This window comes from Heloderma suspectum, chromosome 5 (genome assembly GCF_057233095.1).
Source record: "Heloderma suspectum isolate Gila_16-S chromosome 5, 16-S_ref, whole genome shotgun sequence".
Taxonomy (NCBI): domain Eukaryota; kingdom Metazoa; phylum Chordata; class Lepidosauria; order Squamata; family Helodermatidae; genus Heloderma; species Heloderma suspectum.
The window spans coordinates 137,493,887-137,518,454 of NC_139462.1; the positions used below are offsets into that span (position 1 = coordinate 137,493,887).

The following is a 24,568-nucleotide window of genomic DNA, read 5'->3' on the forward strand; positions in this document are numbered from 1 at the left end:
TGGGGGAATGAATGGGACCTTCTGCCTTCAGTTTTCATGGACAGACATACTTGGTCTCTCCTCCATCCACTCAACTCCTACTCATCTCACATCCACAATCGATCTCTCCTGACTTCCTAATCTGGGCACACAAAGGGAACTTAATATGGGCCCCACATCTAGTACTGAAAAAGGGATCAAATAAAACCTTGCAAGAAAACAGTGAAAAGCTAATGCTTAGGGTCCACCTTTAAGAGACAACTTGTGAGAGCGCCTAACGAATTCTGAAAAATAGCTAGTATAGCAAGCTGGAAATATACTCATGTACATATGCTCCAAACCATTAAAAATCTCAAATGGGAGAATTTGGATTGGGCTATCAGGAATTGGAGCACAGCCATTCTTAGATCTGAATTTTTATCATCTTCTCCAATATTATCTGATTAGTCTGTCTCAAGGGGTGATGTTTCTTCACAATGAATAGTCCATTTCTTTAGGGTCTCTGTCCTGTTTCCAAATTGGTGAACAATGTACAAAGGAAGGCTCTGCTTTTCAAGTGCTTCTGAGAACAAATGGAACAGAAAAAGAAAAAAAACTCAATCAAAGCAAAATGATGGAGGCAAAACAAAAGGGACATGGTTGTGATGGATTTTCAATAACCCAAGGACACTATGAAATGGGAGGAGAAATATGTTTTTAGTACTTCATCTCCACCCCTACTCCATCAGAACTGAAATGAAAGTTGTGATGAAATGAAGCCATTTACATTATGTTATGTGAGGAGAAAATGAGTTCTAATTCAGTTAAGCAATTTGCTTAATGAAAATGGCATAGAAGTGGATGGCTGTGAATTCCAACCTTTGAAAGTTGAATGCCTTCGGGATGGATACCGCTTGCTGGGTCGCCTTTCAAACGTACTGGTTCTGCGTAACCTGGATCCATGTGTCGCCTGGTACTCTGTTCGACCACTTAACAACAGAAAAGTCACTAAGATTATAGACTTACAGTGGAATCCTACACATGTCTAATCAGAAGTCTCGGTAAATTCAGCGGGTGAGTGGATACAGGATTAGGCAAGTGCGTGCAGGTTTACAGTCTAAATTAATTGCATGCCACACTTCCAAATGCAAAAGCTACACCTCCTCGCATTCACATCTCTCACCCCCCCACACACACACTCATATACATACTCATTCATGGAAGGAAGGTGGATGGTGGTAGGTGGTATATGGCATATGTGATTAATGTCAATACATTTTATTCTCCTATGTGAATAGCTTATATTTATACTTATAACAGCTTTATATTTATCCTGGTAACTTCTGGAGAAAGAAAGAATAGCTTTGAAATAACCAGACTGGAAAGCTTTCAGAAGCTGGAAGAGTTGGGTACACTCCCCTGCTCTGCCCCTACCTTGTTAACCCCTTTGCAAGGCTGCATGCACAATTAAGTACCTGAATCGGAAACGAGATCCCAGCCTGATAAAATCTGATCGGCTAGATTTACTGTTTGCAGGTGTGCGCAACCGGAAGAAGGCATGATGTTCCACTGCGCATTTCCAGAGGTGCTTGCATGTTTTAGCATTGTCTAATCTGAAAACAAACGTGTGCTCTTGCTCTCTACCCTACGAGACAAAAACAGAAGCCCCGTAAGTTTGCCATATGCAATCACATTTGAATCAGTGTCACAGAAGGAGAGCTCGAACCAGCAATGTGCTGAAGCCCATCGTCAAGATCTGCTGAAGTCATGGGACTCTGGACGTTGCTAGACCAGGCACAATGCAATATGAAAAGGTTACCTGTTCATCGTCTTCTACCACCACAAGGGTCAGTTTGCTCTTTTTGAAGTCCATTTTAGTGATTTTAGGCCTGATTACATAGGAAACAAGTAACAACAATGTTAATTCACAAGAGAGCTAAAATACATTGCCTAAGCATTTAGAACACACTACCTAACCATTTTAATTGTATATTTCTTCATTGCTTTAGATATCTTTTTTGCTATTTCCCCAATTTATCGCAAGACCCCCAGTATTGAGGAATAGTTAACTAATACATTCTTTTTTGTTGTAACATGGCTAAAACACTGAGCTATGAATGAGGAAGAGCCTGGCTTATATCTCACCTCAGCTATGAATTCACTGACAGGGTTCGCACAATTGTCACAGCCAACCAACCATGGCTTATTTAAGCCACAGTGGGTGGCAGCGCATGCCGGTGGCCATTTTGAACATTCAACCCCCAGTGGGCATTGCCATGATTTGTTGGACAGCAGGGGTCCAAAGTTTATTGTAGGGTTATTTGAGGGTGGTTTAATGCTCAGACAACCCCTGCTGTTCAGGTACGGACAACATGACAAACCATGGCAACCCCTTGCCAGGTTTTGAATATTCAAAATGGCCACCAGCATGCACCGCAACCCACTGTGGCTTAAATAAGCCACGGTGGGCTGTGGTGATTGTGCGACTGGCTCACTTTGTCACTGTAGGCAAGCCAGACTCTCATTCTTAGACTACATCCCTCCCACCCCCTAATACCTATAATATAGGGAGGATAATAATGCTGGCTGCTGTAACAATTGCAGAGAATATCTGATCATACATGCCTTAGTTACAGCTAGACTGGATTACTCTAACATGCTCTACACAGGGCAGTCTTTGAAAAGTGTTTGGAAATTTCAGCTGGTACAAAATGTAGTAGTTAAGGGCGCAATCCTATGGCTGCTAGTCAGCGGCTAGATGGCCATAGGGTAGGTCGGTTCCCGGGAGCTGACCTTGGAGGCCACGCTCCAAGGTCGGTTCCCTGAGAACCGACCTCCACCCCCTCATAGGCAGAGCAGATCAGACCCACACTCCGCGCTCATAAGGAAAGCATGGAGCAGTGAAAACGGGGCGTTCCTGGGGGTGGACCGGAGCGGGCGGAAATGCCTTTCTGATGCTTCCTATGTGTCATCCGGCCTCTGCCCCCCTCACTCCAACTTCCCATGGGTAAACATTTAATTTCTCATTTAATTTTTTTTTAAATCTTCCATCCCACATCTTTTTAATGCTTTTGTTTTTATCTCATCCATTATGCACACCACTTTGGGTGTTTTTTCAAGTTGAAGCAAAGCCAGGGTAATAATGTTAAAAATAAATAATGGGTAGTAAGTACTTTAAACACAGAAAAGTGCTCTAGCAATGCCAAGGAGCATTATTACCTACAAATAGCCAGAGCATATTAATAAGAACATAAGAAGAGCCCTGCTGGATCAGACCAAGGGTTCCTCTAGTCCAGCATTTCGTTCACACAGTTGCCAACCAGCTGCCCATGGGAAACCCACCAGCAGGACTAGGGATGTTGCGGGAGTCTGAGAGGGGGGTGGGGTCTGATGGACCCCCCACACACACACTTGCCAAGCTGCCACACGCTTACCAGACCATTCGCCACATGGTCCACAAGCGCCCAGCAGCCACTCGTCCCCTTGCTGGACCCCCACTTTGCAAAAAAATGGTGGCTCACGGTTTTCTCTAAAAGTAATGTTGTGCAAATGGCGGCTGTAAAGGGGCTGTTTACGCAACATTACAGGTGTAAATGGTCCATTTATGCCTGTAATGTTGAGCAAATGGCCCCTTTATGGCTGCCGTTTGCACATCATTACTTTTACAGAAAAACCCGAGCTGCCACTTTTACACAAAATAAGGGGCCAGGTGGCCACTGGGCACTTGCTGGGCTGTTCATCAGCTCACGCAGCACGGTGAGCAGGGCCGGGAAGCAGTGGTGGTTCGGCAAGCAACGTCCGTTCATCCCTAAGGAGGACACACAAGTGCATCAACACCCTCCCACTCATGTTCCCCAGCAGCTGGTGTACACAGGCCTACTGCCCCTGGTACTGGAAGTAGCACATAGCCATCAGAACTAGTAACCATTGATAGCCTTATTTTCCATGAATTTGTCAAATCCCCTTTTAAAGCCATCCAAATTGGTGGCTATCACTACATCTTGTGGTAGGAAATTCCATAGCTAAGCTATGTGCTATGTGAAGTCCTTCCTTTTATCTGTCCTGAATCTCCCACCAATCAGCTTCATAGGATGACCCAGGGTTCTAGTATTATGAGAGAAGGAGAAAAATGTCTGCCTATCCACGTTCTCCACACCATGCATAATTTTGTACACCTCTATCATGTCTCCCCTCACCCTCCTTTTTTCCAAGCTAAACAATCCCAGTTGTAACCTTCCCCCATAGGGGGAGTTGCTCCAGCCCCTTGATCATTTTAGTTACCCTTTTCTGCACTTTTTCCAGTTCTACAATATCTTTTTTTTAGGTGTGGTGACCAGGACTGTACACAGTATTCCAAATCTGGTCACACCATAGATTTATATATTGGCAGTTTTATTCTCAATTCCCTTCCTAATTATGCCTAACATGTTGTCTGCCTTTTTTACAGCAGCCACACACAAGGCTGACATTTTCATTGAGTTGTCCACCACAACCCCCAGATATGAGTAAGAGTAAGCATAAGTAGACATGACTCACCAAAAAAATAAACCTATTTTGTTTGATCCCTCAAAGATCAAGATACCTGTTGGCGTCAATCCAAGAGCATAGTCACAACCATCTCTTCCCTACAAGCAAACAGATGATATTGTATTAAATGCCAAGTTTTAGCAACAATACTTAATTGGGAAAATGAAATAAGTGATGAAAGGAGTTGACAGGTGTGTTTTTTTCAAGTGTGATGAATTTAGAGAAGAAATGCCCACACACTGTGATCACCTTTCCCATTCTCTGCAGAAATAAATTGCAGAGAATATCTTACCTTAACTATGTGCATATCAACCCCATACATTTCTAACCATTTTGCTTTGTTCAAGTAGCACATTTCTGCCTGGGCAGGGCTCTTCCCCCTATGAAAATGAAAGGGAAAAAAATCAGTTTAATTTTGAATATTTTCTTCTTCCTTCTAATTGTCCTTAGGGACTCAATTTTGCAGGTGTGAATACAGAGACTTAAGTTCATGTCTTCTTGTGGTCTCTTTAAAAAAAAATCTAATCACATGCTAAATTGCCCCCCCAACCTCCCAAAACAAGAAAAAAACAAAAACAAAACAAAGGACCCCAAACCATAATCCCATATGGCTACTGTACCTGAACTCTTTCCACTTCTGAAAAATTTCAAATTCCATTGCTTCGGTTTGGTTAGGAGTAAATCTGAATTCTGACACGAGTTCTGGAGTGTGTTCAGGAAGTTCACACTCGCCAAGCTCAGCTACCAAAATTGGAAATTCAAAATAAGACATCACTCCAAATTAGATTAAAACTATCATCATTAACTTTTCCCTGAAAGCATCCCAGGTAAGATGTTTCTAGAAAATACCTTCTACATTTAAGACTTTTTAACTTAGACAAACTCAGAGTAAAACAACATTAATCAAAGGAGAAAATTAGGATATAGATACACAGATCTCGGTGGACATATTTCTGATTCAGATTTGCAACCCAATTTTATTATTCAAATTATTTTTCTAACAAAAAGTCTGGATAAAACAATTAGTCTCCAAAGGAAAAAGGAAAAAGTAACCGATGTTCAAATTCCAGATAATACAAAACGAGGAAGGTGAGACAAACCGTCATCAATACAACAAATATGAGTATTAGAACCAACCCCATTTACTATCTTTGTGAAACGAGTATTTCATAGAAACATTGATAATAATTTGGGACTGGACTGAAGCCCAGCATAATTCAGAAAAAATTATGACTTTGTTATTCACTTTCATGTATTGGTTCCATTAGTCCCCTATAAGCAGTCAATCTGTAAGTGTGGCTGAATGAAAGGGCTTCAGAAGGGTTTTGATCAGCCTCTGTGATGGGCATGGGCCATGACAGAGAAAGAAGTAAACTGCCCACTCTAAAAAAAAGTCAAGAACCATAGAGCCTGTTATGCTTTTCTCTTAAGGTCAGTTCTTAGAAGCAAGAAGGAGTGTGCTTGCTTACACCATTCCATCCCTATGCACAGGGTCATGTGAGAAACATACTGTGTATACAGGCAATAGGTCTGTTTACTCTGTTTGCAGCAATTCCAACGATCTCAAAAGCTCTGAAACCCAGCCAATGTGAAAGAGCAGCCAACGTTTTGAACAGACCAAGTTGGCAACAGACGTACCTTGGAGGCACAACGCTGCAAGTTCCACAGCAGTTTCATAAGGGCATTTCAATCTTTAAAGAAAGATACATAATACTTCAGTCAATAACAACAGTCTCTCCCAAAGAAGAAGCGTTGCTCTCCTTCATTAAATGAACTTTATATCTTAAGCTTTTATGAAATATTTCAGAGGAACTCTCAGAGATGGCATTCAAAAAAGCCAACAAATCACTCAAAACACAATTGAAATCATTTTGAAAAACCATCAAAAAATCTTATTCATTGTATTTAGACTAATTCTATCCTATGCTGTATTTAGACTAATTGCATCAAGTTGGAGCAGAGGGAGAGGTGGAAAGCAGAGCCCATCCATTGGGCCTGCTGAGAGACCAGCTGGCTCTTCCTGTCCAAGAACTGTTTTCATTCCAGCTAGTCATTATGAGAACTACTATTTAACATTAAGAATTGGTCCCAGGGTTTGCTTTTTTCTTCTTCCCTCCACATCCCTTTTTCCTTCTGTGTCATTGCATTTATATTATAAGCCTGTGGGCAAGACTGTCTTTCTTTACTGAGTGTATGTAAGCCTCTCTGGGAGCCTTTTCAGATGAAGAGCAGGATAAAAATGCTTTAAAAGAAGTACATGCATACATACATAAAACAAGCTGAATATCCATGCATAGTGGATATAATCCACCCAAGCTCTACTGCTGCTAGGAATGCATGAGAATTCCACTGGATGGTGAAATTATTCTGGTTTGGCCCTGAGGATTTCATTCCATTTCCTCCTGCTGGCATTGACTCGATCTGTAGCAAGTCGAGCCAAAATGCAGATTCTGATTTTTTTTTTAAATGGTGGCAATTTGTGCAATTGAGGGGGGGATCTTGAAATTTGCACAAATGGCATTGTAACTTTTTTTTATTGGCGACCTTGCAGAAGTGCACCTGTCCATATTCTGTACTTGTCAAAGAACTTGTCAATTCCCTGGCCCCTCCTTCAGGAAGTACCGAAGTGGAGGATGAAATTGATAAGTTCTTTGACAAGTACAGAATATGGTTTGCTGGGCTAAACCAAGTAGTTATGGAGAGTATGAAACTGACAAGGCTATTTACAAGAGGGGAATATGCCTCTGTGTGGGTATATAGTGGACAGGCGCACTTGAAATCATGTGCACTTGCACAAGATCGCCAATAATTTTTTTAAAAAATGACACTATTTGCACGAATTTCAAGATCCCCCACAAATTTGCGCAAATTCTAATTTGCGCAAATGACAGACACCCCCCCCATGTGTAAAATACTTCCAGAATTGGGGCAGGGGGAATCTACTACACTCTGCTGCTGTTTACCAGAATAGAAATGCTGCAGAATCTTGTTGGGCTTAAACAGAACGGAATTCCCAGAGTCACACAGTCTGTTGCACAGTCTTTATTTCCATGAGGTTTGCACAGGGCTACATTTCAAGAAACACTGACATGAGATTGCTCAAGAGCAGTAAACATAAAGAGAGCCCTGCTGATTCAGACCAAAAGTCCATCTAGCATCCTGCTTCTCACTGCGGCAAACCAGGTGCCTCTGGGAAGCCCACAAGCAGGGCCTGAGGTCACTGGCCATCTCTGCAGCTGATCCTCAGCAACTGTCATCAGAGGCATGCCGACTCTGGCCCTGGAGGCACTGTGTAGCCATCATGACTAATAGCCACTGATAGCCTTACCCTCCATGACCTGACCAATCCTCTTATAAGAACATAAGTGCCTGGGGACTGGACTCAGTGACAGTTTCTGGGAAGCAAAGCATGCTTATGTTCATTACATAGCCCAAACCAAATGCATCAGCGGTACTAATGTCAGGGGTCCATGCAATTTTTGGCTGACCCTGGCTATGGTTGCCGCCGCATGATGACACTCTGCTCCTCTCACTGTTTTTGTGAGCCCTAGTTCTCGCTGAGGTAGTAAATCTATGTCTGGGTAATACCATCCCCTGCACGTAGAAACCCAACATGTTAGAGAGATGGATTCTAGCCTAGATTTCTCCCTGTCATGCTAGTTTTCCATGTGCAGGGATGGTTTTGTAAGGAGGATCATTCAGGCATATGAGCACCTACTCGCAGTATGAAGTGGTGCAGTCCAGACACAGGTTTTCCACCACTGTGAGACATAGGCCACAATGTCTCCAAAGTGCAGCGCAACTGCAATGACGAGCTTTCGCCATTCTCCCATTTTGTGCTTGCTAGACTAAAAGATATGATCACCACTGGCAACCTGTCAAACCCACTTGTGGATCCCTGATTAGTATGCCCCTTTGGTGCCCCTGTTTAGCCTTATCTATGAATAGGGGGAAAAACAGGGCAAACTGACTTTACCCTTCAATTACTGGGATCCCCACACCCCCGTAATTATATTCATAATAGTATAGCCATTGCCAGACCTATGATACCAAGCTAACAGTAAGAGCTTTTTATGTCCATTAAAATCTACAAGTAAAATATTTATTAGTAGTAAATATTACATGTTAATTCATTTATTTTCACGAGGAAGAGGAAAACTGGTCAAAGGGTTTTACATGCCAAGTTTAACCATTTTCTAATTAAAAGTTTCCCTTTCAGAACCTAGTGAATCTTGGGGACTCAATGGAGAAAACTTTTTTGTTGATTAAGGCTGCAGTCCTAAGCATACTTATAACAGAGTAAGCCCCACTGAACACTGTTGGACTCTGGTCCAAGTGAACATGCACAGGACTGCTCTGCAAAATTGCCCTATTTTATGAGATATAGGTAAAAAGTAATGAAAGGTTCCTTAGCTTCTATTAAGGCATCATCATTTCAGCTTCAAAAATCCATTTTGGGGCACATAAAATGGAATCAAGGTGGGCATATTGTGAACTGGGTTAAGTATGTTATTAATGTTGACTATAGTAGAGATAACTTGAGGGACAAGTTTCTCTTACAATGTATAACGGTTTTCTCCCCTATAAACCTGCCTGTCAATTGAGATCTTCATTTGGGCATTTCTCCAGTAGCCACCACCTTCAAAGAACAGGTGGGAGGCTACCAAATTTGCCTGGTACTACCAATACACTTTCCATGCCAAAATAAATCTATCCTGTTTGCCTGTGGGTTTGCTAACAATTAAGATTTATTGGCCATGTTTGCGCTTTTTCTGTGTTTGTACTACTGGTTTCATATTTTGTTCTGTTGCTTTTTAAATGTATTTTAAATTATTGTTTATATTTTGTATTATATGAAGTGAGGTTTTGTAAGCAGTGTTGAGGGCTTTTTTAATGGAAAGGTGAATTAAAAACATATTACGGTTATTTATTATTACATAACAAATACTATATGTATTTACAGTTATTAAAAATCAATCTCTCTCCTCCTCCGGTATGCAAAGCAGTGAAGCTCAAATTCTCCTATCATTTTAGCTCAGTGTAATCTGAATAAAGGAAGGTATTTAACACAAGACAACAGTTATTAAAAATCAATCTCTCTCCTCCTCCAGTATGCAAAGCAGTGAAGCTCAAATTCTCCTATCATTTTAGCTCAGTGTAATCTGAATAACGGAAGGTATTTAACACAAGACACCACGGAAACCCTGCTTTGTCAATTTAATATTTCTCAATGAATGAATTTAAGTGAACATTTTACAGCCTGCCAAAGAGAGTATTTTGAGCAATCAGATTTAAGATTTTGAGTTTTCTATCTAGCTGGTTTTATGTTTTAAATAGATGAGTTTTGCATTGAGTGTCTCCTGGCAGAAAAAGTGTTCCACGTATAACAATGATAAAAATGAAGATGAACTTACTTTCCTGAAAGAATATCTTGCCTTAGCTGTAATACAAACAGGTACCTAACAAATATATAAGCAAAACGTTAGCCACAATTCCCACCATCTCCGTGAAATATCATCATTTTGGATCAGAACTTTTAAAAAAGGTTCTAGCAGTAGTTCCCAAGTTACTTACCAAGAAGCTTTTCTAATAAAACCAACAGGACCACTTTAATGTAGGCTTGGCACCCCTGTACCCCATAACTCAGGGGTTCAGAACCTATTTTACAAGGGAGGCTGGATTGCCCCCCACTAGGCCCTCTATGGGCTGGATGATGTCAGTGGGCATGGTCACACCCACTGATGTGATGGCCTGCCCGCACCTATTTTCAGTTTTTCCATTCTGAATAGATCCTGAGTTTTGTGCCTCTCCTCAGCATGGAGAAAGGAACTTGGCCGGCACTGGGAAGAGCTGCTCCTCTCAGCACAAGGCAAGTTGTGTCCCATTGGGGGCGGCAAGAGGTGCGTGAAGGAAGGCTTCCCAGTGCTGGCCAAGTCCCCCGCTAGCCCAGGACCTGCTGTTATCGCTGATCTCAGATGGGAGATCAGGGGTTCGCCGCTCTCCTTTCCAACCAAGAGGGGGAGCCATGTCCAACTGGAGATAACAGCAGGGATTCCCCCAGGGGTGAGGGTTCGTCTAGGTGGGCAGGGCTTGGAGGCCAAGATCTGCCCCTGGAGGAACCCCAGAAGGCTTGGTGGGCTGGACTGGGGAGCCTGGCAGGCCCGATTAGGGCTGTGGGCTGGTTGTTCTGCATCCGTGCCATAATGTCTGACTGATTTGTATCTCCACGGAAAGATTTATAACCACTGGCCATAATCGAAACCAGGACACACATTTTCTCACCCTAGACCAATTTAGATCATGCCAAATCTATATAAAGCAAGAATGGCTGATCTGATCCTAACCTAACTTTCAGGGTACATTCAGCTTAAACCAGGGAAGGTTTCTTTCCAAAAATTATGTGCTGTGGGTAAATCATAAATCAATCTTGGCAAGTAGAATATGAAAATTTGGTTATGCTGTCCATCTAACACTGTAATATAGTTATCCTTGTCGGGCCCTTATTTTAAATATTTCTTTTTATTTTAATTTAAGAAACATATTTCTGAATGCCTTGGAAGATCTGCAGAAACTGCTACCTTATTTTTGGGTAGCCCTATTTTGTTTACAAACTGATAGGCATTCAACTTTAGAGGGAGTTACAATGATGTAAGATTATCCTGAACGACAAGACACTATCACCTGTGCTAGTGGCTAAAACCTGAACATCAGCACGCCAAATTCAAGTGCAGCGTTGAATGGAAATCCAACAGGGGAAAGAGAATAAGGAAGACAGTCATTTGATGCTATTTATGATATAAAGTTCAGGAGGAAGGAAAATAGCCAGGGGATTATAGTGGAATCAAAGGGGAAAAGGAGCAAGTAAGAATGGAACCGCTTTCAATTATCCTGTTATTTGAAGGCTAAATTAAGCTAGGAAGGACCGTTTTACTTTGAATGTTAGACATGGCTATCTAAAGGCAGAGCAAGGAGGTAGCTCTGTATATGGATAGGCACATGGTCTGCAGGTTTTGGAGATTCCTGGGCAAGAAGCCGTCTGGTGCTCCCCCCTCCTTCCCCAGCACCAGCCACTTGCTTGCCCAGAATGCTGACAGGTAAGCAGATTGTGGCTGCACCTCCTGCCCACTGGGCCCAGTCCTCACTGCTGCTGTTGCCTGCTCACCTGCTGGCTCTTTGTGCAAGTGAGTGCATGGTGACAGGGCTGAGTAGCAGTGGAGGGTCAGTGGTGGTGGGGCGTTGGCAGCTCAGGATTCCAGTCCATGATGTCAGCTCTGGATAAGCCGAACGAGGGTTGGGCCTTTCTTAAGAACTCCTTGAATCTCTTCTCAAACAAGGCAGAAGTACTGGCTACAGATGACTCGAAGGAGGAAGATGTGGTCTCAAAGAAGCATCTGAATCACGTTTCAGTTTTAGCCAGATAGCTACAGCCTCACTCAAGAAAGAATTAACGAACAATGAATCCATGCCAGTCACGATTCCCCTTCCACAGGAGATGAGCTCGGGAAGGACACTGAGGTTGAGTAAGGGGGGGCGACTCTTATACCTTTTGGAGGGCAAGGGGATGCTGGGTTAGGCAGTGAATATCACAGCTTTATAGGAAATCAGAAGGGAGGACCTAAGGAATGTCTCACTGCAACAGAACTAGCAAGGATAAAATAAGGGACCAGGAAACTCTGTAGGGAGGATGCTACCATGTCACCTTTTCCAACATGACCTGACCAGAAAATGCCACTCCAAATGCCTCTCTCATGGTTTGGACTCCAGACCATGATGGGGTGGTTACCTGCCTTTGGAGACGACAGACAGAAAACCCATCAGTCAAGACCTTTTTACTCTCCCAGGCAGATGAGCTAGCACATGTAACATGTACCAAAGCAACATCCCCATGTGGAGGGCAAGAACACCCCCATCTGAAAACCATGACCCAAAGACCCAAACATGAGACTACAGGAAGAGGATTTAGGACAGCATCATCCCACTCAAAGCAACCCCTGGGAAGACTAAGCCTCCAGCTTTCTCTACACATTAAGGTGTGCACGAATGACAAGATGGCCACCGTGCACCCTGTTTCCTTGAGGCAGCCTTAGAAGGCTTCACCTTGAAAGGCAGTATAAACGTATTTTAAAGAAATACATTAAAAAATAGGATTTATTTATTATAAATCATGGACAGAATGAGTTATAAGCCTGTAAGCCATGGCATCATGGACAGAATGAGTTATAAGCCTGTAAGAAACGAGGATACCAGCTGCCTTGTAAAACTCTCTGATACAGAGTATAACCCAGCATCCTCCAGCCATGTCAAAGATATGGGGACATGAGAGTTGCCCTCCTTAACTATTGGTAATGCAGAGTGCCAGCATCCTCAAACGTTTTGTGAACACGGAGTCTAGCATCACAATTAGGCCAGAGAAACGGGTGTCAAGAAGAAGCTACTATGAGAGGTTCTTTTAACCATCGTTATGAGAATGCCAGCCCTTGATGCTCTGAAGATACAATCACTCAATCAAAGGAATTCTGTAACAACTGTAACATTTTCCCAAGATTCCGTGAACAGGAATAAAGTCTTAATTACAGGAACCAACTTTGATAAGAATGCAAAACTTGCAATACCCAAGAATAGCCAATTTAACACCTATTTAAGCAGAAGCTGCATGCCGCTCTAAAGTAACTTCAGAAAAGCACAACGCTTCTCTTCAATCCCACCCCCATTTGAGATGTTAGAGTTGCAACTTAAAATTACTTCCTACCTTGTGAATTCCTCATGGAGGTTGTTTGGTTCTGATGAATAGTATTTGATTCGAAACTGAAACATATACGGTGGCCCAACTATATGAAGAAATATTTTCAGAAGTTAAAATTAAAGGCTGTGCAGTAACCAACATAAAATGTCTAAATTATAATGCAAAGAGGGTTTTGTGAGGATGATGAAGCCTCTGGCATGAGCAGGGCTGATCGGGGACGTCCTCACAGACAGAGCAGGGAAGGGGTCAGCACCAGGGCAGCTGTGGAAAGAGGAGCAGAGGAAGCCACAGCCTGAGAAACAGGAACCTGACAGTCAAACCAGATGTGACAGTGGCAGCCTCATCTCCTTATTCATGCATCTGCCCTGTTCATGTCTAAATTCTGTGTGTGTGTGTGTGTGTGTGTGTGTGAGAGAGAGAGAGAGAGAGAGATTTGAACATCAAAGGGAGCACATGGGTGAGTTGTGCTGAACTCTCCCCCCTCCCCCGCAATTGATCTCCACTCAGTGGTTGCAGCTACGGCTGAGCCTTGGGGCTGAACCTTGGGGCCTCACAGCCCAGTCCCCCACCCCATGACCACCCAGAGAGTGGCAGGTGCAGAAGCAAGCTCCTCTTTATTCCTGTAGTCATTATGTTGTTACGATGTAGGTGAACTTAAAATGCAAAACTGCACCTGCTTAGAGCATTTTTAAAAATATAAGGGGTTGTTGTTGTTCTAACATCAGGAATGCCGAGGCAGTTTTAAAGCAGGGGAGGACAGTGTTTGGCCCACAGGCCTAATGTGGCCTGCAAGATTGCACAATTCGGCCAGGAGAACAAGGATGCTTGGAGTGGGGCATGAGGGTTTGCACATGTCCTGTCCCAACCTTAGCCCTATTCATGTTGCAGGCAAATGCCTGCATAGGGCTGTGGTCATTCACCCAAACTACTTTTCCCCCAGTCTAGTTTCTGTACTGGAAGTGAATTCAGCTGCCACTATCCGTTCACCTTTGATTCTGGGGAGGGGACAATACTGAAGGCAGAATGGGCAGAAAAAGCAGGAAAGGAAGAGTGAAGGGGGGCGTGGAGCACAGGACAAGTGGAGAAGGCTAAGAATAGGAATCTGGAGTGTGTATGCTACTGGTCAGAATTTGCTTCAACTGGAGACTAGGCAAGTAATATATTTTATATGTCTTCATGATAAATTGATATGTGAGCACATTGTACCTCAAAATAGATTAGAAAATGTGTATTTTTTAAAAGATACATTTTAAAGAAATTCATCTGCGCATGCATTTACAATGCATATAAATTTTCCAGTTTGCATTCACTCCACATCCATATTCAATTTAGCTATCAATCTGGGCCAAAATAGAGGACATCTGAAACAGTCAGGTTAGTAAGCATTTAGAACAGAAGTGGGACAAAAGTAGACCACAGAGGTCCACCAGTAAATTACTAGCCAATTGCTACTCCTGGGATTCTTGTCACAAATGGTAGGCTGGGTAGACTTTGGTCAGATTCAGTAAGACACTTATCCCATTCTAAAGGAGAGGTAAGCAACCAGATGTTCTCCAGATGTTTTAGACTACAACTCCCATCAGCCTCAGCCAGCATAGCCAATGGTAAGGGATTCTGGGGTTGTAGTCCAAAATATCTGGAGGGCACCAGGTGGCCTACCCTGTTCTAAAGCAAGAGTGTACACTCATGGTCACATAGCACAGATTAGTTAAGGGATCCCAAGTATGCATTCTTGCTTTGAAAATTCACAAGACATTGGTGGAACACAGGTATTCTGTTTTGTTTTTGTTTTTTTAATAGACCATACAAGACTAAAGTTGGTCCGGCTCTGATTTGGAGTACAGCTTTATATATACATTTCCAATACATTTAAAATGTGTGTGTTTTTAAATATTTCTATCCTGTTTTCCTTGGAAAACAGAGGGCATGTTGTAAGTACTAACAACACAGCACTCTTGATGGTCTTATATCAAGGAAATGATCAAGAAAAATGCTTATGGATCCATTACATGCAAGCACATTCTTGCTTTAAATGCCTTAAATATATTAGAAAGCAGCCAGTGATCAATTCTAATCTGTGCTTGAAAGTACAAAAGACTCAAGATACAGATTTGTCATACTTACTTTTTATTTGCTTTTTTATGGGTTTCGAATGGTCCAACCAGTGCTAGGAAAAGAAAACCCTTGTTTAAAAAAAAATAAAATGGCAGGACGTTGTACATCTTTTACAATTTAGAAAAGAAAACATGCTATATCTCCCTTTGCCCAGAGAAGACCATGCTCAGTAAGCATTTGCACCGATCTTCATAGACTGCTTTCTACCCTAGACATCTTGTGTGGAATTGCCACTCTTAATTCACTCACATTTTACAGGGCATCTGCACAACGCTGTCATTAAATAATAATCATCCTGCATTTTCCTTGCATTTCTTCCTTAAAAAAAAAAATCACACTGAAGAAAATCCAGCATGTTGTTAAAGACTGGAACAGCAGTGCAATCTCCTCAGGTGTAGATGGTCCTTAGCACTGCTCTCCTGTCTTTGAGAGGAGTGCTTGCAACCAGGGCAGTGATGTGTCAAGAGCTAAATCCTACTGCCATGCCTGTTTAAAGGAACCAAGAGAGGGGAGAAGCAGGGAGGAATAGGCTTCTATTTCCACTTTAAACAACAACAACGAACCTTACAATTGTATACAAAGAAATTGTATCAGAGGCAGTATACCCCTGAATACCAGTTGCTGGGGAACATGAGTGGGAGGGTGATCTTGCACTCATGTCCTTCTTGTGGGCTTCCCACAGGCATCCAGTTGACCACTGTGAGAATGACAAGTCTCTCCACTTTATTTTCTGGAAAAGTGGCTACCCACATCTTCTGTTTGAGACAGCTTACAAAATTAAGATAAAAGACAATTAATCCTACATTTTAAAAAAAACCCTTTACAAGCAACAAACCCAGCAAAGAAAATGATGGCAGGGGAAAAAAAGACAATAAAAACAGGAAGTAAAGAGCTACTAGCATTCACCTTTCCATTTTCAATCACAAAACATCTGCAAGAAAAAGCCACCAAATACCTATACATGAAAAGACTACCATAGTACAAGCTGAACTTGCTCATAATGTAGACTTATGAACAGCATATTTTTTATTCAAGCGCAGAGTGTATGATTGTGTACAACTTCAGAAATGCAGACACATGTTCATTCATGCTGTCATCCAGCTAATATGGCCAAATCTTGTACAACTGGAGAGTGACATTTTGACTAAAAAATTAATACATCAACTATTTTGTTAGTGGCTGCATTTTTAGACCAAAAAGATTTTGGCAGTTGTCAAGAAATCCATTTTTCCTTCTGTGTTTTAGCAGCCTGTACAGTTCCATTCCTTCAGCCTGGGCCTGCATGTCTTTGATACGCCACCTGGGTGTGTTATCGCCGGTGGTCCTTGGCCTCATGGCCACAGTAAAACCTCCCCTAACTGGGATGACATAATTCAGCTGAGGGTTGGTGAGAACGTTCTGCCCCCCCCCGCCCCCCGGTGAAAGCCTGGGCACACTGTGTCCAGCTAGCTGTTGATTGGCTAATGGGGATCACCTCAGATTTGCTGAAGGCTTTGGAGTATAAAACCGAGGCGGGGGGAAGATGCCCTGGTCTTTGCTTGTTTTTGTTCTGCCCTATCCAAGGTTTGCTTTGGATAGCTTGCTTTCTGAGGTCCTGTTCTACTGAAGACCCATGCCACTGATACGTATAGACAGGTTTAGTCAGTTCTGTTGTTTTGCCCTGTAACTATTGCTTCCAAACCTTGCTTCTTTTGTATGTTGTTCCCTTTCTGTATATAAACTTGCCAACTACCGTAACTGAATGTGTGCACCTCATTCCAACTGGCCTTGGTATTAAGCCCAGAGCTTTCCTCTCAGTTATTGCTACTGTTTAAGGTTTCAGGCCTAGGGCTCTGAAATAGAAAGTGTCAGCTTGGACCCTTGTTTCATAAGCCTTAGGGGTGTCCTGAAAGGTCTGAGAGTCCCCCGACTCAGGCTGAGCTGGATGTCAAGGGTGGTGGCAGCCTACTTTACTGGGTTGGTTAGGGGATCACATCCTCCCTTCACAGCAGTATTAGCGAAGTACACGTGTTTAGCAGCCTGCCACATTTTTCCATAAATGCAAACATATCTAATACTGCCCAGTTCTTTATGGCTAAAAATAATGTTCATAAATCTGCACTGATTGAGATTTGGATGGTAACACAAGGAGAATTGTTTTCCAATGCTCAGAAAAACCACCGATGTTGTTAATGAGTGCCATTACAAAGATTGAATATAAAGAAACATGTGCCTAGATTAATAGCTGTTCTCCAGTCTTGGCATTCTGAACTCAAACACACACAGAACTAATCAATAAAATCACTCATTTATTTTCCTTACGCTACTTGAGTAACCTGAAATTACACTGAGCAATATATTAAAAAGTAAACACAGAAGTTACAGCAGCCTGGTGCCCTCTAGATAGTTTGGACTACAGTTCCCAGCATTCCTTACCATTAGCCATGGTGGCTGGGGCTGATAGGCATTGAAATCCAAAACAGCTGGAGGGCACCAGGTTGGAGAAGGCTGATCTCATCAAACCCACTGTGGTAGACTACAATTCCCAGCATTCCTGACCATTAGCCATGGTGGCTGGGGCTGATAGGCATTGAAATCCAAAACAGCTGGAGGGCACCAGGTTGGAGAAGGCTGATCTCATCCAACCCACTGTGGTGGACTACAATTCCCAGCATTCCTGACCATTAGCCATGGTGGCTGGGGCTGATAGGAGGCTGAGTTATTAGAATCAATTTGCAATTAACTTCACATATACTGAATCCTCTGTACCATCCTTCTCCAACCTGGTGACCCCCAGATGTGTTGGACTGCAACTCCCATCATTCCCAGCCAGCATGGCCATGATGGGAGTTGCAGTCCGACACATCTGAAGGACACCAGGTTGGGGAAGGCTGCTCTACACTTTACCTCATGAATGTAAATAATTTTACAATGTTTTTGCAAGATGTAAGCTGCTGTGCAAACGTAATCTCTGTAAACTGCCCAGAGAGCTTTGGCTATGAGGCGGTATAGAAATGTAATAAATCATCATCATCATCATCCTTGGAATCAGTGGCCAGGTTTTTAAAATGTTACACTTTTTAAAAACCAAAAAATCAGTATTAATTCATGAAAAACAAGATGCTCCAGCTTTTATCCTAACTGCAATGCTATGCCATGCTCCTTTACAGTACAAAATCAAGAATCAACAGAAGAGACTGATATTTGTGGGGCTTGCTGCACTGGTCTCTCCCTCCCTTTTAGCTAGGATACGACAGGGAGTAATATTGACAAGTAATCTCTTGATACCGATTTGGACTGCAATCTTATACACACTGAACTCAGTGGGACTTACTTCTGAGTAGAAGTAGGTCCTGCAACTGGAGACAGTCCACGTAAGAAGGCCCTATAGCCAACACCCAACTTTCAAATCCAGCAGTAAGTGGTCTTCCAGAACCTATTTCCTTTATCGCTAATATAATGGCCACCTTTAACACATACTCCCTTTGAGAAGTAGATCTCCTTTCACAGAAACTCCTTTAAGATGACACACGCCATTCACCAGTGGTGTAGTGGAGTCAGGGCTCAACAGGGACACAGCACCAGCACTTTATTATTAGCAGGGATGCTGCCTCCATCTGTCATTCCCCCCAGACTTCCCTGTTCCCTCTGGGCTTAGCTGCTCAGCAGGTGGGGGGGAAATGAATTTTCTCAGTAACCATATATATTGTTCCCTGTTGTAATGCAAAGCATTTTGGGGCAGCTTTGTCTTGGATGGGCAATTAAGACCCATTAGCTTTACCAAAGACTAGCTGCTCCAGACGAAAAATACTAGAACTGGTCTGATGATATGGATCAATACAGCAGCCTGAAATTTTGGACTCTCACTGGAGGGTGTGGCTATGGGAACTGTCATGAAGAGCGCCTGCACTTCAAAATTTACCACTCCACAGCTGCCCTTCACCAATGGGGTGGGATTACAACTATTTGCTGCGATCTGCTGCGAATATTTATACCATAAAGTAGGCTTGGATACAATAAATCAGGTACTTCTGGGTTAGAAAGTCTGCATTACTGGGTTTCTGCTAGGTGATACAAATTCAAGCCCCAAGTGTGTTGATTTCTGAAGAGTTGAAGTCTGATAATGAAAAACAATACTACAACCGAAGTATTTACTTCTATATTCAGAAAGAACTCAGCGTGGTATTTTTGGAAGTGACAGTTTCAGACCCTTTATACACTAAAACTGCAATCCTATGCAGGCTTAGACAGAGAAAAAGGCCTACAACTCCCAGCATGCCCCCAGCCAGCTAACTCTTCCAAGTTGCTGGACGATTAATGCCAGTGGTGTGTGTCTCACACACATTTTACATTTTTAACATATTTTAAGCCACAGCCACTCCCCTCCACAATTATGTAATTCTAACAAATGGAATATTCATATCAGAAGTTTTAATTTTGGAACTGCACTACTACAAGCACTCTCCTACCACTTTATTTGAGGTTCTCTGAGCTGTTAAGTAGGGGGGGGGGCAGTTTCCCAGCTTTGGAGGCATGAAGATCCCCAAAGGGGCATGCCCTGGCTACTTTAGGTGTCTCCCATCTGGCATGTTGAAGATGTGCCCCAGGTGCCACACCTCAATCAGGCCTGGGACAGGGCAGAGTTTTAATTTTGTGATTAGGGCAATCTTTTGCTATTTGGTCCATATCGTCCCAGCCTCATTTCCATCCCTTCTCCTTTGTAACACATGTACAAAAACTCTCCATAACCTGATAAGCGTGGGCAGATGAAAGTGGAGCATGGATTGCTGGGAAGAGGTCTTTGAGCCACTTTGCCAAACCAATCGCTTTGCAGCTTATATGGCATCAGAGGGAGACACTGCAGCCGTCGCTAGACCCCAGGTCCCCTTCCTCCCAGGAAGTAAGGGCAGGGTCTTGTCTGCACCATCACAATCAGATTTGGAGGTGTCTGAAGACCGTCCAAGATCTGGTGCAACAGTGGGAGCACCCACTCACTTCCCCAGCTCCAAATTGGATAGGCAGGGGTGGGAATTTGTCCTGTTGCTCTGAGGCCTGGACAGCAGTCAGGGGTCCCACCGTTTTCTGAGTCACTTAGCTCAGTGTAATTCCAGTGAAGGATGGAGCTCACAGCACACTTCACCAGAGGTAAGCTGGCAAACACACGTCTTCACCCTTCCCATCTCCTAGGTTACTTCCCTGTGATATATAGGACAGGAGGCTCCCAAGAGACTCCCCAGGCACAAAGGGGGGGGGTCACAAGAGCCTTATAAAGACCAGAATCCACCAGGAAAGCCATGTTGAAAAGGCTGCTGTCCTGTCAATGGCTGTAAAATTCATGTTCGTTTTTAAATGCAGGTGTTCAAAATATCTCCCTACACTCCTTCCAAAGAGTTATGACAGCATATAGATGAATAACGATGTACCCCATTTGCTTCACATTGGACAACCCACACTGGACTAATAATCATACAGCGGCTCTGCTGGTGCCTGCCTAACATCATGTTAATTGCCTCTAATTTGTAGTTATCCACTCCCCAAGGCTTCCGGCATTGTCACTAAAGTGAGGAGAACAACTTACAACCAAAAAGGCAATCTGCCATACTAACTCCCCTAAGGAGACCACCAAAGAGCTTCTGAAGCACAACCCAACTGGCAAGGGGAAGGACAGTCATGTCTTCATGCAGCCTTTCAGGAACCATCCATGATCAAACCTGCAGGCAAGCTCTCAGCTCTAAAGCTCTTAACAAAAAAGGCTCTGGAACTGCTGGGGGGGGGGGTGTCAGTATCCACTCTAAAGGCTTTCACAGAACAGTTTGCGGACTACAATCCAGCCCCAAGCAAGAGTCACTGGAAGCTCTTATTCACCAGACTGGCACTTTGCTAGCTACTTGAACAAGCAAGAGAATTTTCCTTAGCCCATTTGATACTGGACAGGAATAGCCACCACTACAAACGTTACCTCACAAATAAAGGTCTGAGCTGAAGAAGAAACTGAAGGATAAAAACAGTCTAGATGCCACTTCACTTATATTTTATTTATTTATTTCATATTCTTATTGCTGTGATTTTTATATAAAATATATTCTGTGCTGAAAGACTGCATTCTCCCTTTTGAGTCTATCTGAATTTTAAGATCCTGAGGACCTCAAGGCGATTCTCTTTGTCCTGCCAATGTTGGGACGCACGTTTGGAAAGAATGCAAGAGAGGCCTTCATGGTGGCTGCTCTCAGCTTCTGGAACTCCCTGCCAAGGGAAACAAGGCTATCTCCATCTTTAAGCAAGTAAAGGCTTTAAAAAAATGTAGGCTTTTCACTGTTAAGCACCTTTGTTTGCTGATCTAGCTTTTAACCAGTGGGTGCTGTTATTTCTTATTTACTGCTGTGTTTTAATGTGTTTTTAACTGATGTGTTTTACTTGTAGTTGTTGTTTTAATTAAGTAACATTTTATCCATATTTCATTATTGTTAGCCACCTTGAGCACTATTTTTAGTGAAAAGGCAGGATGGATGTACATAATTTATTTACAATATTTATATATCACTCCACATCAAAAGATTTCAGAGCGGTGAACAACAAGATAAAAGAATAAAACCCCATAATTAAAACAATTAAAACATTTTAAAAGAAACAAATTCTGAACTTAATAAGCCGCGGCTGGTCACTCAAGGAAAGCTTCTTGAATAACAATGTCTTCAGGAGGCACCCAAAAGCAACACAATGTTGGCACCAGCCTGACCTCCAAAGGCAGGGAGTTCCACAGGAAGGGGGACAACACACTGAAGGCTCTTTTCCTGGTGGACTCCAGCCAGGCCATGGGTCCATGTGGAACCACCAGGGACATGCTAATATAAATATATAACATGCAAAATAATATGTAATAATATGTAAAAAAAAAAAAAAGCTAAATCAATAAAACAATGAAATCAAAGCAGCAGTAGCAACAACAATATAATGCCATTAGAACAGTGTAACAATTAAATCCTATAATCCTGTTCTGCGCAGCCATGCTCTGGTAGGTTACTGTTATTGAACAGACTTAACTCTACGTGAAATATGGGTGTCCCTTCATGTTTGTATAGATGGCAGATTAGTGGTGAGTCAACTGTTGCCATTATCTTTTCACAAATGTCAAAAAAGAGAAATTTTCTTATTAAAGATCCAAGACTTAAAATCAACCCTCCAGAAAGTATGTGCCTAAACATTAAATGCTTCCTTTTGATAAATGGGCTGTTTCACCACTACAGGATAATGCCAACTGAAATAAATAAGGCAAGAGAGAAAATTATTAGACAATTCAGCCATGTAGCCAAGACGGAATACATTTCTATAGCATCTCACAACCTCTCTCAATAGAATGCAGCCAGGAAAGAAAACATTTCTGTTGGCTCTCACCACAAAGTATTTCTTACTGGTGAAAACAGGACCACACCCAAGAGTCAAAGACACATTCGTTTCAGCAGAGCAATTCTGGGTTCTAATTAAGCTTGCAATTGTCTATGCCATGAGAAGTCATAAATGGAAAATGATACATAAGTGTAGATACATTGTCCACAAATTAATGAAGCGCATGTATGCATGAGAAAATGTCAAACATGACACTCAACTTACATCTAAAGTTCAGAACAGTTATGCAACGAGGTATCAGTTTTATATGTGGACACAGAATGTTTGCATGTCTGAAATTGGTTGGTGCCAGTTTTCAGGCTTAATTGGAAACAAAAGTCTAGCAAAGAAAATTTTATAAACAAGCTCTTCTTTTCTGAGATTGCTGAGCAGATCACAATATAAAAGTCACATACATACCATAACCTGGAATGTATCCATGAACTGTAGGCCAAAGTAATCTGTTTCCACAAGGTCCAAATGATATACAATCTGATCAAACAAATCTTGTCCTTTTGCGTGTTTCTGCAAGAAAAAGACAAAAACGGGAAATAGAGCTATATGTATGGGAAATAGAGCTATATGTATATATCATGCAAACAAGATGCACTGCTTAGATGTCAAAGAGGCTGAATGCATCTGTACATTGATTTCCTAATAATCTCTGCAGATGTGCTCGGTTTAGGCTATTTAGCTATCTGATTTTTACCCTGCCCTTCTTCCAAGGAACTCAGGATGTTGTATAGCCCCCTCCCCCTTGCTCTAAGAGGTAGATTAGGCTGAGAGACAGTAATTTGCCCAAGATCACGCTATGTGCTTCATGACTAAGGAAGGATATCATCCTGGATATTGCTAGTCTCAGTCCAATACTCTTAAACCACTATACCACATGTGATCTCAACCAGACAGGAAGCAGAATGGAGGCATCAAAGGAGTTCCCTACTCCACTCTGGAAATAAATTTTAAAAATCCAGGTCTGCTATAAAATGTGAGACATCGGCAAAAAACGTCTGGGAGCCTGTTTAATTTCAAAATTTTCACAACTCAAAATTCAACAAGAGGGAGAAACAGATTGTCTTCTATTGTTCTGTAATAATATGCAAGCATTTTAGTAGCATCCTACTAAATCTCTGAAACTTTTGTTATCTACTGGGAGCTGCCAATCAGCCGTAATGATCCACTGCCATTACTCCCCTCCAAACACAAAACAAACTAATGCTCAGTAAACAAATTAATAGAGATAAGAACAAAAAGGAAACTTTTGATAGGCTATACTACTGGGCAGTTTTGTATGTGAATTACCTAAAAGAAAGCCAACAAGCAAAATAGCAACTAAAAGAATTGCTTGGCAGAATAATAGGCCTGCACAAGACATGGAGGTGGTTTTTCTGCACTTTGGGATGATCCCTCCATGTTAACAGAACTCACTAGCAAAGTATTAGTAAGCAATTCTGTGTAGGTACCGTAGTGATTCACAAACAGTGAGCCAGGGCACATTAGTATCCTACAACAGGGGATGGAGCATGCCTTGAAAGATTGAGAGACACCATGGCCTTATTCAGACATCACACTAAGCCATGATGGTTAGGAGTTTTGAGCTAACCATGTTGGCTTAGAGTGATGTCTGAACAGGCGTCTGTCCCAACCATGGTGGTTTATTAACCACAAACTAACCACATTAACTAACCACTGGCTGCAAGATGGTTAGTGGGCTCCACTATGGCTTAGTGTGATGTCTGAAGAGCCTCCGTGGTTAATTGACAGCTCCTATAGAGCTCTGTGGCAAGAGCGGCCAAAGGAGAAGTAGCTGCCGAGCACCAAAATGGCTGGTAGTACCAAGCACCAAAATGGCCGACAGCGCAA

At 42.4% G+C, this 24,568-nt stretch overlaps 1 protein-coding gene across 2 annotated transcripts in view; it reads right to left on the reverse strand.

Annotated features, from left to right (window-relative positions):
• EPB41L4B (erythrocyte membrane protein band 4.1 like 4B) overlaps nucleotides 1-24,568 on the reverse strand; it is a 143,210-nt gene that overhangs the window by 80,224 nt on the left and 38,418 nt on the right. For both annotated transcript variants that reach the window (XM_084857550.1, XM_084857551.1), the window contains exons 2-12: nucleotides 23,126-23,230; nucleotides 15,353-15,395; nucleotides 13,235-13,313; nucleotides 9,900-9,944; nucleotides 6,124-6,176; nucleotides 5,106-5,226; nucleotides 4,778-4,865; nucleotides 4,495-4,583; nucleotides 1,778-1,847; nucleotides 1,434-1,603; nucleotides 838-947 (exon numbers count right to left, since the gene is read on the reverse strand). In XM_084857550.1, coding sequence (XP_084713676.1) covers nucleotides 838-947; nucleotides 1,434-1,603; nucleotides 1,778-1,847; nucleotides 4,495-4,583; nucleotides 4,778-4,865; nucleotides 5,106-5,226; nucleotides 6,124-6,176; nucleotides 9,900-9,944; nucleotides 13,235-13,313; nucleotides 15,353-15,395; nucleotides 23,126-23,230 — 973 coding nt within the window. The remainder of the gene's footprint in view (nucleotides 1-837; nucleotides 948-1,433; nucleotides 1,604-1,777; nucleotides 1,848-4,494; nucleotides 4,584-4,777; nucleotides 4,866-5,105; nucleotides 5,227-6,123; nucleotides 6,177-9,899; nucleotides 9,945-13,234; nucleotides 13,314-15,352; nucleotides 15,396-23,125; nucleotides 23,231-24,568) is intronic.